The sequence below is a fragment of the Numenius arquata genome, chromosome 3 (assembly GCF_964106895.1).
Source record: "Numenius arquata chromosome 3, bNumArq3.hap1.1, whole genome shotgun sequence".
Lineage (NCBI taxonomy): Eukaryota > Metazoa > Chordata > Aves > Charadriiformes > Scolopacidae > Numenius > Numenius arquata.
In genome coordinates, this window is record NC_133578.1 from 39,964,839 (window position 1) to 39,981,553 (window position 16,715).

General features: G+C 39.5%; 1 protein-coding gene across 1 annotated transcript in view; it reads left to right on the plus strand.

Moving 5' to 3' along the window:
* The window catches only part of SPAG16 (sperm associated antigen 16), a 320,746-nt gene that overhangs the window by 200,441 nt on the left and 103,590 nt on the right, over positions 1–16,715 (plus strand). Inside the window, 1 exon segment of the mRNA XM_074145844.1 lies at positions 13,730–13,873. Coding sequence (XP_074001945.1) covers positions 13,730–13,873 — 144 coding nt within the window.

Genomic DNA, 16,715 nt, shown 5'->3' on the forward strand with positions numbered 1-16,715 from the left:
CCACCCCCAGCCTACTGGTGAGGGGGTAATGTTGGAGAGAGAGCCTTGATGTTGTGCGAGAACTGCTCAGCGGTAGCTAGAACACTGGTGTGTTATCAATGCCTTTCTAGCTACCCGTGCAAAGCACAGCGCTATGAGGGCTGCTATGGGCTGCTATTAACTCCATCTCAGCCAGACCCAATACACACTAACACTGAAATGTGTTAAAAAAAAAAAACCAAACCAACTCAGAAAAATTGCTGTTGGTTTCTTTGCTAATATTTGGTCAGATTCTCAGAGGTCCTTAGCTCTCTGCAGGCTAGTATTGGTCTGCAAACCAAGGTATGAGAGTCTTGTTTTTTTTTCTCTTTGATAAACAGGTAGGTGATGCACGTGCTGTAAGACACAAAATAGTGGCAGCAAAGTGAAACCGAGATGTTTTTAGCTCTTTTAAGACTCAGACATAGGATACCAAGCGCTTAGAAAACCATATATCTTTTCTATATACACTCTTTCCACTGGAGTGATGCAAGAGTCTCACTGCACTATGGCAAGCAACTTTCTCCCTCTTTTTCCTGCTCCAGCAGCAGGACTATGTAGTGTACTTTAAAAGTACATATTCATTGCTTCTCATTAATGAGCACTGAAGGAAGCAGCAGTCATCTTTTGAGACTGATCTTTATCCTTCATTATAGCCCAGTTTGAAGTGAATGGGAAGTCATTTGGAAGCAGGATAAATGCCGACTCTTGCGGATAGTTTTGTTATAAACTTGGGGTTGTTGAAAATAAGCCGTCATTTTAGTTGTGTGCATGTTTTTACCCTTCCAGCACAGTTTACATAAGCACTGTCTTTGCAGGAGTCTTGCTTTTTGGATGTTTGCTAGAGATGACAACAGCTAACCAAATGGTTACACGGAGGGGTAGAAAGCCTTCTTGATCATACAGTAGTATGATACTGTGTTCAATGATGTTAATGGCAACAAGGTAGTTAATAGGCTAACTCAATGGCACAGCAAAAGACTTCAGTTGTTGGGACCATCATAAGATTTAGAACCACTGCTGAACATACAGCTGGAGTCTGTAGATGCTAGCAGACAGTGGGGATGCTAAGAAAGATGAAAAACTGAAATCTGGAATCCCGTAATTTTCATTTGGATGTGACTTGGCAAAAGGCAATTTATTCCAAATACGCTTTGAATTGAAAATTTCTGTCTTGCACGAGACTTGAGTTTTCGGAGGTTTGTTCTGTAGATAACAGTAAGTCTTGAAAAGCGTCACATTTTTAACAGCGTGAAGACAACTTTCAGATAATTCCTTTCAGATAACTCCTACAACTTGACTATAAGGCTCCCATATATATCAGAGAGACTCACGCTTACCAGCAATAATTTTTAATGCTTACATGTTTACATAGTTTCAAACTCTTTATACTTTAGAAAGGCTAGAAACACTTTACTGAAGAATTTACAGGGTCTGGTGTCTTACAGTTTTTGGATCTAGGAGGATGTAGAGAAATATGTAGCAATTGCAGAGATCTGACCGTGAAGCTTATTATTCTGTGTGTGGTCAACGTTCATTACATGAGAAGTTTTTAGGCTTTTTTCAAAATGTAAATGTTGCATTCGTTGTGATAAGATGATAATAGCCTAAATGGAATTTGTCTGAGAGAAGGGTGGGAAAGCAGAATGAAAAAGTCTTGTTTTTCTTCTATCCCAAATTCTTTCTTGCTGCACGTGCTGGAAGTTGAAGGGAATCCTGAGACCTATTTCTAGTTTTCATAAAGAAACTGTGGATCTGGGTCTCTCTAAGGTTGTTTTCCTTACTGAAGGGCTTTGCTTTCTGCCTAGGGACAGCAAATTTGTGGGCAGAGGGGGAGAGAAGGGGAGAGAATTTGACAAATATGTGAAATATCGCATAGCAAATATTCTAGAAATTACATGATCTTAAAGGGCTCAGCTTTGCCTAGTAGGGTATTCTTTCTCGGCACGTGATTGTACATAATTCCATAGCAGAGCCAGGAACCACAAACAAAATATGACTTAATTCTCCTAAAACGGCATTGCTTTGTTCAAGTCTTAAAGAACATTTCAGGAATTTTTAACCTCCATTAATACCGTCTGTAGAGATTATTCCATAGACTTTTTAAGGAATGGTATAGGAGAATCTACCAGTCAGTAAGTTCTAGAAGTCAGTCTTTTCTAGGGGTGTTCTCTCTCTGATATAATAAACAGAGTATAATATGCAGCTGGAGAGTGAAGCTGGCCTGATTTTAAAGTTCTGCAAAAGTAAAAAGAGTATAATTAACTATTGCAACAATTTAGCAGAGCAAATGGTGGCTTTTCTTGGATTTAAGGTTTTAAATATGTATTGTGTGCCTTTCTAAAGGATAAGTTTAGCACAAAACGAGTGTAGTGGATTGGGCACAGGAACCTCTTGGTTGAACTCCACAGCCTGCATTTCAGTTTGAAAATTTGCTTAGGAAATCAGTTCCATTCAGCGTTTTCATTAGCAGTGAAGGTGATGGAATACAGAATAGCTTATAAAATATGTAGATGACACTGAGCTGTGAGGAGTTGCAAATACCTTTCTGTATCAGATCAGCATTCAAAATAAACTTGGCAAATTGGAGAGATGGTCTGAAATCAGCGAGATTAAATTCAATAAAGTGAAGTGCCATATGATATATATATATAGGAAAAAGAATTCAGGTATACAAATACAAGATAGGGAATACCTGTCAAGAGAGAAAATGGGTAAAAAAGTCTACAGTGCATTGCTGTTGTAAACTAGGGAGATGTAATTCTGGAATGTGTGAAGCAGGATGTGGTGTGTAAAATGTTGGGTGATTATTCCAAATTAGGGTTCGTGAGGTCTGAGTTGACATATTGTATCTATGTTTGGTCATGACTTTTTAAAAAGTTTAGAACACTGGATTAGTTAGAGAACTGAGTTTGACTAATTTAAGACAAAGTTAGTACAACCATCTGATATATGAAGATTAAGACAAAAGGTACAAAGAAATTGTTATCCATATCCTGAGAGAAGAGTTAAGGGAAATCCATGGAATTTGCATTCAGAGTGATAAGGGTTGCGTTTCAGAAAATGCTTTTTGAAGTGTGAACCCCAGAAAAAGCCACCTAGAGGTGACTTTAGAACCACCTTGCTGTAGAACCTCCTTTTCAAGGAAAAGTTATACAAATCTATGCTGGGTGAGTCTACACACTCCTTCTGTAGCACAAGATGAACTAGACGATGCCTTTCAGCGTATGTTTCCCTTAATTCTGTGCAGGAGATCAGAGTAGAGAAAATAGCTTGAAAAACTTTTCTTTTGAAACATCATGGAAAAGTTGAATGGCCTCCTTCAGTGGGAAAAATTTGCAGCCATTGGGGCAGGCAAGCTATTCAGCAGAGCTTTGCAGGCCACCCGGGCTCTGCAGCCTACAACTTTGGGGATCATGGGACTTGAGAATTAGCGTGATCCTTTCCGAATCTGGAATCCATTTCTCTCTCATACATATATGTCCAGTTAAGAAGATCGTCAGAGGAAGAACGTGATTTATAGTCATCAACTTTGCCTCTTAGTCCTAACTGTGAAGGGACTGTTTATTTATTTAATTTTCTTCCCACAAGAGTTTCCATTAATCCTGTTGATGGAAGCATTCTTCAGCATTACGGTACTGAAATAGAGCACAGACCATAATACCCCTCCCGCCTTCAAAAGTGAGAAAGAAACACAGGAGGGAAACTGACCTTGAAAAGTTAATGCTTTGGTTTCTTACTAATTTAGAAATGTGAGTTGACAGTTTGATGCTCTAATTGCAAATTATATTTTAAAATATTTTCTTCTATCAACCTTGATAATTTAACAGAATTTACCAACTGGCAAGTTTCAAGTAGTTTTCTTTCCAAACTCTTCTATACCACAACACTGCTCCTAATCATCTGTGAAAAAGCTGCCATGCAACAGAAGACTGGGAATTGCTAACAGTGATGATGAAAACTAATTCAAACCAGGCCACAGGTAGAAGCTTTTGCAAAAGCAATCTGCATCTTTTCAAGTTGGTCAAGCTAAAATTGCCTCTTAGAAAAGCAGTTTGTCTTTCATTACAAAGGAAGACAAGCTATTATCTCAGTACCCAACAAATACCTAACGCACAGGTCAAAAAATAGGCAACAATTATATACTGAACAGGGAAAGTTTTATGCAAGTTTGTCTTCATTGCCTTTCCTTTTCTTTCTCTGACTCTGAAGTGGTTCACAATCACAGGTGCAGCGTAAAAATATATGGGCTGTTCCTTTGCCAAGGTTTGTGTGTGGTCTAACCCTGGTTATGTATAGCCTCTTCCCTGCTGCTCTAGAGAGCTGTCCTGTGAGCTGCAATCTCTTTCAGAATAGGCTTCAAGATTCTGCAGATCTAAGCTAATCCTGTTTCAATACTATTTTGAACGCTGTCTTTTATACTCCTGTGGGACTATCTTTCCCTGAAAGAAAGTAACTTAGCATATTTCATAAAAGAAGTGATAGTAAAAGATCAGTTACATGGTGATGGGCAGTATGAATCATGGTGTAAATCATTTCAGGTGGGGAAGTACAGCTTTCACTCCAGAGGGAAGATATTAGGAAGGGATGCCAATATTTTAACATTTTAATTACATCTACTTGTTTGTTGCTGCTTTCATTCTCTCTTTCTGGCTTAATTCTCCTTAAAGTACACTGGGTACCTAGTAAGTTGACTAAGCTCTACAAATTGGTGCAGATACATATGAAATAAGAGCTTGTGAGCTACTGCAATCACAGGAAATGACTCTTGAGTTAGTTGGGTTTTTTTTAAAGCACCTGCTGTCTTACCAAAAAACATCCCAAGCTATTTGATCTGTCTGCTGTTCTATTCACAGCTTTGTCATCATCTAAACTGCATGACAATTTAAATTAAAAAAAACCCAAACCCAACCAAAAAACCTGCATAGATTCTGCAGACTGCAGATAGGCAGTGGCTTTCTGTGTGAAGTAAGGTGGAGATCTGTTAGTTCCCTGCTGCTTTGGTTTAAGGCAGGTTCGAAATGTACTGTTTCTGTAATGTGTAGCAGCTGACATTGTAGACTAAGTGATTTTATTTTTTTTTTTTTTTACGTTTTGGCCAGCAGTAATTATCAATAACCTTGTAAGCAAAAGGAAGGAATGAATAAGTAAAGATTCTCTAAGATGTGATTTAGATTCGTGGCAGTCGTTACTTACAAGCATTCTAGTTAAAAGGCGTAACTTAGGTTGCAGAGGTTCACAGCACACAAGACTATAATGACATAAACAATTTGCATGTTATTGTATAGGTTCCAGAAAAATCCTCTTTCTCTGATCTGATTAAGGATTCTGTCTTGAAAAGGATTTTGTATGTTTTTAAGTTAATATGCTGTGAAATCATCAGGACTCCTGGCAGTGCATAATTTAATAATATGCATGTATCTTCAAAGGACTGAGACCTAAATAAAACACTTGCAGATCAACAGGATAGTTTTGAAATTTTTCTAAGATTTGAAGCAGGGCCAAACTTTGTTGTTAAGAAGAAAATTATTTTAGACTGGCCCAGCATGTACATAATCAGATTGAATGGGTAAAACCTAGGCAGGTTACAACAGTCAGCTAATACAAATTAGTGTGTTTTAATAATTGCACACAGCCTGGGTAAACAGAAAGTGATCAAAGACAGCATCACAAAATGGACATTATGAATTTATCACTACAACTGTGTCTGTATCTGTCCATTACAATGATGTGTGTAGTACAGTTATTTGTGGAGGCATTGTATGTTGTATGGAGTGTTCACTTTCAGAAGTTGGTTTTTGTTGAGAGCTAGTTTTGGGAAGTTAGTGTGTGAATTTATTCCGCTTCTTCACAAGAATAAATATGTTTGCTACTGCTTTACAGCTAAGATTGAAGATTTTGTGTGCGTGGTGAATAGAATAAGTAAATTAGCTAGCACTGTAAATGATGAAGTCTTTTGGCCTCTTAGAGATATGGGTTTAAGTTTCTGGAAGACTATTTTACAATTCTTTTCTAAGCTGTACAAATATCTGCTGGGCAGTCTAGGAGGTTAACTTCAGGTGTGTTGAGATACTGGCAAGTTTTCTCCCTCCCAGATCCTGAGTCATAGGAGCTTGGGAAGCAGCCAGGAATTTCATGAGACAGGATAGGGATTTTTAAGCATTGCTGTGTGTGAGATCTATCACTGACTTCCAGACGGGCATTTACATAAATGAAACAAAAGATATGAGCTTTGTGCTATGGGTATTTCCCCCTACTTACGTTCTTTTTTTGTTTTTTTTTTCCTTTATCCTTTTTTTTGTTTGTTTTAGCTCTTATTTTCTCTTTTGAAAGCATTTTTCCCTCTTCCATTTTGTCATGAAAAGATAAAATTTAAGACCTCAAACAGGAATGCAAAGCTTTTCAGTTATGCTACCTTTGTATAATAAAACTCTGAATTAAATGTCAGGGTTATAATTATTGCTGGAGTATGCTAGCAGCTGAGACTGGATAACTCAAGATAAAAAGGTGGTAGAAATAACTATATTAGAGAGATCTGCTTCAAAGAATACATGTTAGGGTAAGTTGTAGCAGGCAAAACAATTGATTAGGCTGGCTTTTGTGAGGTGTTTGGTTTTAATTTATTGGCAGGTTAATCTTAGTGGAGGGCCAAATGCCCACCCAGTCCCTCGCTCACTCCCCCTCCTCAGTAGAGCAGGAGCAGAAAATAGGCTGAGAAAGGGCATGGCTCGAGATAAAGACCAATTACCGTCACGGGGAAAACAGACTCAACTCAGGGAGAACTGATTTCATTTATTGCCAATTAAAATAGGTTTGGGTAGGGAGAAACAGCACCTTTCTCCCCACCTTCCCTTCACACCCTTGCTGCAGACCCCTCCACCCTTCCATGAGGGCCAGGGGCATATGGCCAGCGCGCAGCGTGTTCTCTCTGCTGCTCCTTCCTCCTCACACTTTTTCCTTCCTCTGGCATGGGCCTTTTCCTTCAGGAAAAGTCTGCACCAGCATGGGCTCTCCATGGGCCACAATTCCTGTCAGGAAAATTTGCTCCAGCGCGGGCTAGCTGCAGGCGATAACCCGCTCTGGCACCATGGAGCTCCTCCCTCTGCTTGTCTCACCTTGCTGTTTCTCACTCTTTCTGTTCCCTCCTCCTCTCTCTGTCTGCCATTTTCTGCCCTCTCTTTAATAATGTTTTCCCAGAGGTGCCACCGGTGTCACTGGCACGGCTCCACCATATCCTGTGGTGAGTCTGTGGTGATGCCGGTGAGAACCGTCTGGATCCGCCTGGGCCCGGTGCAGGACGGCCCCCACCTCTCCTGACAGGAGATGGCCCCTCTGCTGCCAGCACCCCCCCCTACAAAATGCTTCTATTTGCTTTCGTTTTTTTTTTTTTTCTCATTCTCACCCCTAGCACACCGCCTTTACGTAGGTAAGGAGGTAAAATAAGAGATACGCCAAAAGGTGTTGCAAACAAAGACTGCGTGTTTTCCTATCGCTCCCTTTCTGCTCATAAGGAGAAAATGAAGGGCCTTTCCTAAGTGCCAGCTATTGCCTTTTGGTCCATCATGAGGTAATAATTTGGGTTTCTCTTGATCTGATTTTTTTGTGTGGTCTTCCACCTCTTGTCAGAATTATAGACATCAACCTTGAGTGTGATTAGATTCTTGGAGTGTGGTTGTCAACCCTCCCCATGGAGCAGTCTGCGACCTACCTGGCTAGTGGTGGGTGTTTTGCCTCAAAAGCTGTTTCAGATACAGGCGGTACAGAAATGTGGTTTGACGTGCAATCTGCCCATCCATCGCTACAAAAACTGTTCCTAGTGGTTTCGCTGACTTGTCTTGGGCCTCAGTTAGCAACCAGCAAAATTGGGACTGGAAGAGATCTCAGTTTTTAAAAAAATTCTTTAGATCTTCTTTACCCCTCTACTCTGCACTCGTGAGACCCCACCTGGAATACTGTGTCCAGCTTTGGAGTCCTCAACACAGGAAGGACATGGACCTGTTGGAACGGGTCCAGCGGAGGGCCATGAAGATGGTCAGAGGGATGGAGCACCTCTCCTATGAAGACAGGCTGAGAGAGCTGGGGTTGTTCAGCCTGGAGAAGAGAAGGCTCCGGGGAGACCTCATAGCAGCCTTCCAATATCTGAAGGGAGCCTACAGGAGAGCTGGAGAGGGACTCTTTGTCAGGAAGTGTAGTGACAGGACAAGGGGTGATGGTTTTAAATTGGAAGAGGGGAGATTTAGATTAGATATTAGGAGGAAATTCTTTCCTGTGAGGGTGGTGAAGCACTGGAACAGGTTGCCCAGGGAAGTTGTGGATGCCCCATCCCTGGAGGTGTTCAAGGCCAGGCTGGATGGGGCTTTGAGTAACCTGCTCTAGTGGAGGTGTCCCTGCCCATGGCAGGGGGGTTGGAACTTGATGATCTTTAAGGTCCCTTCCAACTCTAACCATTCTATGATTCTATGATTTTTTTAGGGAAGTGCCAGCAATATAATTGTTATATGTGTGAACAACATCAGTAGGGCCGTTGATGCCCTCATATTTAGGCACATATTTGTTCTTGCTTGAGGCCAGAATCAGTAGCCATCCTCTAGAATTTAGTGCATGTTATGTCCTTGCCTTCAAAACCCACTCTGCTTTTCCATTCCAACATATCTAGAAAGCCTGATGGTAGAGGAAGAAACACCTGCAGTGTCCCAACAGTTTCTGTAAGAAAACAGACATTTTCAGGCATTTATAACTTCTCTGAAATGTAATGACTCAGACCAAGTTTCCCTGTGCGAGGTGTCTGAGTAAGGTTGAATTTTTGTGTAAGAAAAGGTTAGCGAAAATGTTTCTGTGACCCAAGAAAAATGCGTTTGGTTTTTTTTTAATCTTGGAGGAGCTCTGCTGCTCTCATATTTTGGAGCAGGAAGTGCAGCAGGAAAGCTTTCTGGTCTGAAAGCAGTTACTGGCATTTGCAACAATCCTCTTTGCCAGTATTCAGGAATGCAAATAAATTTGATCAAATAATGAGGTTCTAAAAATTATGTATTGCAAGTGATATTCAATACAATGCTATATTAGAATTTGGCAGCTAAATGCTGTCTATATTGAGAACATACTTTTCTGTAAAACCCCTATATGTGAAACCAGAGAAAACTGCATTTTGTCCTTATTTCTGCCACAGAGCAATTGTGTGAGGCTAGATAAGTCAGTTAAGGAGTTCTAAGCTGGTCATTAATTTTACGTTATTCATTCTCTGTGTACCTAATTTTGAGACTGTTTAGGTTAGATTTTTAGTTCTGAACTCCTCCTGTTCTTGCAGTCTCCTGAGATCTGTAGGAAGCTATTAAAAAGGCTGAATATTTGGTGATTCTGTGAAATATTTTAGCCACTAAAATTATTTTAAATTTATAAGGTTTTTTGGATGCCTGACTGTCCTGCATCTGTGCAATTGGGTTTGGTTGCTGTTACGCCTTAGAAAAGGTTTGAGGTGATGCTTTTATTATTTTATAATTGCGCTTCTGTCGTGGTTTTGGCTGAATTTACCAAAACCGGACCGGCAGATGGCCCTTCCCCCCCTTCCCCCCCCTAAAAGAGGAGAGAGGAGGAGAAAGAGATAAGGAGATTCAGAAGTTTAGAATGAACTAAACTACTTTAATGAAAAATTAATATTAAAATAAAAATAAAGAAGAAAATAATGAAATAGATACAATATATACAAAACCGTATCAAGCTCCCAGGATGTCAGTTACATCACCGGCAGGCACTGGGGAAGTCCCAGACTGGACTCAGTGACGAATGGGAACTGGATTCCAGCTCTGGAGTCAGGAACACACGGATCGGGATCAAAGGCAGATGAACAGACAGAGTCCTCTCTGGACGTCGGCCATCGCAGGAAGGGGGCTGACCCTTTGATCCCTCAGCCTTTATACTGAGCATGGGGCAGATGGGATGGAATACCCCAGTTGGTCAGGTTTGGGTCACCTGTCCTGTCCACTCCTCCCCACTGATGTGACCCCTCTACGTTTTTTCCATTTCCGACCCTCTAAGGGGGCAAATAAGGAAATTGGCTGACCTTGGTTGTTATAGCAATAAGTATAAGCAAGGGCCTCCCTGCATACCATTCCTTGGCATGGAGCACAAACATTGGTCTTATCACTCTGAGAACGAGCAGTTTTCTCCACAATATGCCGTTAATTTCAGAGAGTTAGAGGAGGCCGAGCTAGGATGTAAAGTTACAGAACAGAAAATTGGTTCGGTTTTACTTCAAACCGGGACAGCTTCACATCTAAACACTGTCTATTTTGGGCATCAAATGAACCACGCTTCAGTAGGAACATTGCTATCTTAGGACTTGAAGGAACCTCAGGACACCAACCGGTCTGTTCTCCTAACCATGATGGAATTAATCTACCCAGGTAATACCTGAGAGGTACGCTGAGAGCTTTAAGAGCTCTCAATAATGGCAGATGGCTGTCGGTTCCAGTGCTTCAGAAACCTTATTGCCACAAAGTTTTCCTTCGCATCTAACTGAAATCTCCCCTGCCTCAGTGCAACGTAGTTAGTGGTTGTATTAAAACAAACACACAGTTAGGGTTATGCAGATAGCTTTGGATTTAACACTTTTTTTAACCTGAAGGTTGATTTTATATGTGTGAAATGATCAAATGTAGTACATGCTGAGACTGGAAGTATTTTGCATCTGAAGATATCATATTTTTATTTATGATTCAGTCAAAATAAATTAAAATAATCGATGATTGTTTTGAAAGCAAATTACTGGGAGCGCTATATATCTACCATGGCAAGTGCTGAAGAGATGAGAATATCTTATAATGCCAGAATGAGTTGTGTAAACATGGGTATTTATATACTCAACAGCAGCAAATCTTTGAGAGTTTTTTTGCCTTTTTTTTTTTTTTCTTGGCTGTGTTTCCTCTGATCCCACTTCTATCCTAGAAGAGGAGGAGGAGAAAACCGATGTTCCTATCACACATGTTCCATTATTGATTTTCATTCCAATCTACCCAAAGTCTTCTGTGTTGGAAATAATTAGACCCTGTGAACAGAGATGAAGCAAAAATCTATACAATGCTGGATTGCCAGAAATGAAGACAAGGGTGCCTAATTAATGTTGCATATAGAACGCCTTTTGGATGAATGGGCTTCCCTTTCTCAGAAGCAGCTCAACAGTGGTTATGTCACAAATGTGCTGTTAATTAAATAGTGTTTATTGTGTGCCTGTAAAAATGGCATGGAGAAAAAAACCAACACGTTGGACAGCAGCAGCATTTTAGATCTCTGCAATTAAAAGAAAAGCCTGTGAAAAATAAACTTGTGGGCTTCCTACTGATGGCAAGATATTTTCTTCCATATGAAATTCACTCCATGGATTGTCTCAAAGCTCTTTAAGAGCCTGTAGTCACTGAAAAAGTTTGGACATTTCAAAAGTTGGACTGGAAGTGTGTTGGGAGGGTTAAGGACAGGAAAAATGTTCTTGGCAGCCGACATTTAGGAACACAGCTCGCATCCGTAGGCAGCTGGGTAAGGACTGTTCAGAAAGTGAGTCAGGATCTGGAGGAAGCCAGTAGATGAACTTTTCTTTGAGTGAAAGGTGGACTGAAGGCGATTTAAGTAAGACTGTGTAACACGTCTTGAAAACTGAGAAGGCAGATATTTAGGAAGAATGTAAGAGAGAGAACTGAGGGAAAGTCTTCACAGCAGGCGTGCACTCGACTGATAGCAGAAATATCCGGAGGGAAAAATTGGAAGGTATCTGAAGTTATCTGAAATAGATTAAGATAAAATGTAAGCTGTATTTGTATGACTAATGAACAAGCTGTTTGCTTGTTTGTTTTCTCCAAATAACATAAAGGTAAAGTTGTTGCCAAACCAGAAACATCCAGTCGTTTAACTGCATCATAGGCAGGCCTGAATCGGTGATTAAGCTTCCTGCAGTAGCACATGCTGTCAGTGGTTTTGCAGGGGGCATCCTCTCCTCCCTCTCTAGTCTTTGTGAGCCCACTCCTGTTTCTTTTTCCCTAGCCGTTCGCCTTTGCATGCTGCAGAAAACAGCAATGGGTTTTTGGTGTCTCAGAAGGCTCCGATAGTAGAGGGATTCTGGGATGGTTGTTCTTGTCCTGTAATTTGCAGGCTACTGGTGTGCCTTCATTCAGCCTTTAATTCTCCCCTTTTATCTCTGTTCCCTCCTTGCTCTTCTAGATATCTGTTTTGGCCGATCTAAGTGATACGATTGCTCTCTGTGCATCTCTGGAGAATTTAAATAGCATCATTCCTTCCTTCTCTCTTCTCCGTATAAATGTAGAGGATGTTTCTCTTCTTTAGGCAAAGATAGAAAACTTTTTTTTCCCCCTCTAAGAAGCTAGAGAATGAGTAAAACACAGGCTACTTGGTCGAGCAAATGAATTCAATTGATGAATCTGCAAGAATCTTCCTAGACTGTGCCTTCAGACTGCAACAGACGTGTTTTCTGATGAAAATCTAGTTGACATAATTATGTTTTTAGCATGGATTTGAAAGAGGAAATTATTTTTCTCAATATAGTAGAGGATGGGGTTCTGTTTTAGGAATTTTATGAAATAATTTTGAGTGCAGGAGAAAGGTAGTATTAAATAAGATATTTTTATAATAGTGTGCCATCTGAAACCTCTCTTTTCTTCCCATTTGGCTGCTTAGTATCGTCTCTCTACTCTCTTTCTGTTTTAATAAGCGTTTTTCTCTGTAAACTGTTGGCTCTGATACACAACTGAAATAGGTGCACACGCAGGTTATGATTCCTCTCCCTGTTGTTGCGTTTTGATTCTGAACTCCAGATTTAATCTATTTAAATAACCTACTCCTGGGACTTAAGTCAACTCCTAGATACTTCTTGATGTTCAACAAATAGTAAAGCATTACAGTAATTTAAATCAAATAACCAAATCCATATGAAATGCACTACTTGTTATCTTCCCAACAGATTTATTTTCTTCCCTGGATCCATTTTAAGCTGCCCTGCAGTTGCCAAATCAAAAATAAACCAAGTTTTCAGCATAGGGGTGTGATAAGTGTATGATTTCCATTACATCCCAGCGTGCTACATAATAAAAAATGAAAACATATAACACATTTTGAGTATAGAATTGAAATGGATTTTCTAGCCTAGTCCCAGTGAATAGGTGCTGAAGTGATGGCAAAGACTGTAGCTCCTGGACAGTAATTGTCATTTGAGTTATTTCTCAGTGGTAGGAGACTTTAGACCTGTGGGTGCAAGGAGGAAAAAAAAAAAAAAGAGTCCTTTTTCCCTTTGGCCATCAGCAGCAGACTGACAAGCCAGTGCTTGTGAAGTTATTTTGGGTGTGGGAAAAAGGGATTCATTCTGGTACGGCTGGTTCATGTGTTACCTTGTTACATGTTTGTAAGAACATAAGCTAACAAAGTATTTTAAAATGCATTTGAGTGTTTTAATCAACTGGAACTTCAAGACACTGTGAAAACAATTCTGGCTTCACAGAATGTTTTGTTTTTTTCTTCAGTAGCAGGATAAACTCATCTACATAGCATATATTTTAAATTCTTATGGGCATTGAAAGCATCACCGCTTGTTCAGTCCATATAGAATCAGAGTCCTCTGTAGCTGTTGCCCTGAGTTAAATGAATCTTACTGCTGTGTATTTCACATAAAATGGAATTAATACAGAATATAATCTGCTTTGCTTTTCTGTTGTAGCTTGGCTTTACATCCCCAAAAAGACATTGTAGTCGCTGGCAGTGATGACCACCTCTGGAAAATGTGGGCTTTACCTGATGGGAACATCATTGTGACAGGTGAAGGTCACACTGATTAGCTTTCGGGCTGCTGCTTCCATCCAAGGTTAGTGCAAACAGTCCCCTGAACTAGCACTAATCCCTTCTGGGGAGTACTTGTTTGCTCTTTCTTTGCTCACTGGCGTGCTTTGATGACTTTCTATTCTCAGTGTAACCCTGCGCTCTCTGCTGAATTTCCAAACATGTAGATAAATGTTCCTCTGGTTTTCAGTGTGTTGACTTAAGATTGATTGCTTTTAGTATTTTGTACATCTTAAACTTTGTCCATGTGCCAGTGCACGTAACAAGGAGTAATAAGCTTTTTAGGTCTCGCCGTATTTATTTTCTCTGTGTTCACGCACTATAACACAGTTCCATTATTAATAATACAGAATAGTTGATTTCATGTATTAGGCATTATTTGTCCTATGAGTAAGAGTATTTGAGTTTACCAAGAGAGTAAGAATATGAGCTTTCCTTCTTTCTCTTTATACAGATTTGAAGCTGAATTAATAAATGAAAGTGAACATTGAAAACAAGAAATAAATATTTAGGTTATGAGGGTCACAGAAGTAGGCCAAACATGAACTAGATTTCTTGGTCATTCTCTTGAAAAATAGAATTCCATTCTACTCTTAAAAACAAATTGAATTTTAAAATTTTTTTTAACACTGAGCCTCTATATGTTAAAATGATTTTGCATCAGATTTGTGAGGCTGCAGTTGTAATAGAGTTCTTTACTGTTAATGTAATAAAGGTCTGCCAGGCTACTCACCTGAGGTTTACTTACAAAAGAACGTTATTAAACCTCTAAAATTCTATTTTCAATGTATTTATGAAGCAATATTAGCTCTTTTCTTTATGAGAAGGAAAAGTACTCTATTTAATTTCGTGGTTCTTTCTGATATTGTAACGAGTTAGCAAACACACACAATCCTCTAAATACAAGAAAATCCTCTCCCTGTTTTCAAAACCTCAAGAACAAGGTTTCATGGTTTCTGGGATGGATTAAACATGCACTTACTCTTTTCTTGCGTCTCTTTCTCCCATGAAACATAGGCTTTTTGTTAAGATGCTCATGTTTCACAATGTTCTCTTTTTCATGTGTATATCCTTAGAAATAATTTTATTTATTTAAAAAGAGAATAATATTTGCCTTAATTATATCTAATACAGGAAGGAGAGAATTGGAAGGTTCAGCTTCTTATTTTAAGACAGTAGGAAAATTTTTCTATTACTGAATGACAAATTGCACAGTTTGTGAACATGCTGGACAAGTCTAACTTGCAGATAAACAGAATGCTGCCTTACCTCTTACCTGTTATGAATATAAAACTCATCACCGGGAAAGAAGGGGAAATACAATTAGAAGAGCATGTTATCGTTTATAAAGCTGCTGGGCATGCTAATCAGATTTCGATAATGCTTTGTTACCATGACACCCGCTGACTCAGAGACTCAAAACTATTTTCTCATTAGTCTTTGACCAGAATACAGTCCTTTCAATAGGCTTTCCTATTTCTCATTCAATTATTGAAATTAAAATGAGTTGAGGTACATCATTATTCTCTTGCAGTATAAATTGACTCCTGCTGAATTCTCTGGAGTGAATCAAAAGCAGTGCTGTTAAAATGTTGTCTTCCATTACTGGATAAAATATATATAATGTGACAGAATACATTTAATCATACTTTAATTTTTATTTTTTTTTTAAAGTAAGGGACTTCTATATATCAGATGTTCCAGAAGTAAAAACAATAAAATAAAAATTGAAAGTTCCCATGTAGTTTTTCTGGAATCAAATATAGATAGCCTCTAGTTTTGTTCCCCTTTTAAAGATTTAAAATTATGTTCATCCAAAAATTGGAAAGAAAAATATTTTTGTGGCACTGGAATTGTGAAGGGTACCCAGAAATCTGGGTAGAATTCCCACACTTCTACTTTCTTTCCTTTTGTCCTCTGTTAGGTCATTTCTCCTCTATGTTTTTTCTCTCCATCTGCAAAATCAGGTTTAAAGCAATCTTCACCTCTGGTCTGAGAAATATTCGGTGTGTAGTGACAGGACATATATGCATGCACAGTCACACACGCAAGTCCACTTTCAAATCATCTTTGGACAACATCAGAATAATCCACACAGGGACATTGGGTGTACTAATAATTTGAGGAGAAACAAATCTAGAGCTACTATGTGAATTTAACTGGTGCTTTTACACATACAAATGACTTAAAATCCCAGAAATCCATTTTTACATGTTCACAGTGTACTATCACTTGAACAAGGGTCGGTCTTGTAGTTTTCTTTTTACCCTTATTTACGCGGTGCTGGCACAGTTGCAGGTCTCATTGGTAGCTGTGAAGATTTATAACCTTCAGGCTGAAGGTGCCGTTGGGTTTACATATCCTCAGCTTTTCCAAGCAACGAGAGAATGTGGGTTGGTAGCAGGAACTTACCTTTACCTTTTATTGTATACAGGTATGTTTTAGGCCTGGACCTTGCCTGCTGATTAATACATAATAGTGATGAGGACTGTAATTTGAATCTTTCCCAGTACTGATGTACAACGATACCCTTAAGTACCATAATGCCATTGAGTCTTAGGGACAAAGGCCACTGAGTTTTTGAAGAGTTGTTGGATGGAGGGCATGGAGGAGTCTCTTTTTCTACCTCACTGACAATGTGCTTCATTCCATGATCATTTTTGCTTAAAAACACATTTCCTTCACATCTGAGCAAAGTAGAGTGAGGTGAAAGTGCATGGTTTGCTGAAGCTTTGGGGTCTGGTGGTGTATCACTTTCGCATTGCATCTAGTGCTCTTCAGTCTGTACAAAGGGTCTTAGTACCCTGTGTGTTCTCCCTGCATGGCAGTGGCTCCCAGGACAATAGATGAAGGGGAGCAGACTAGCT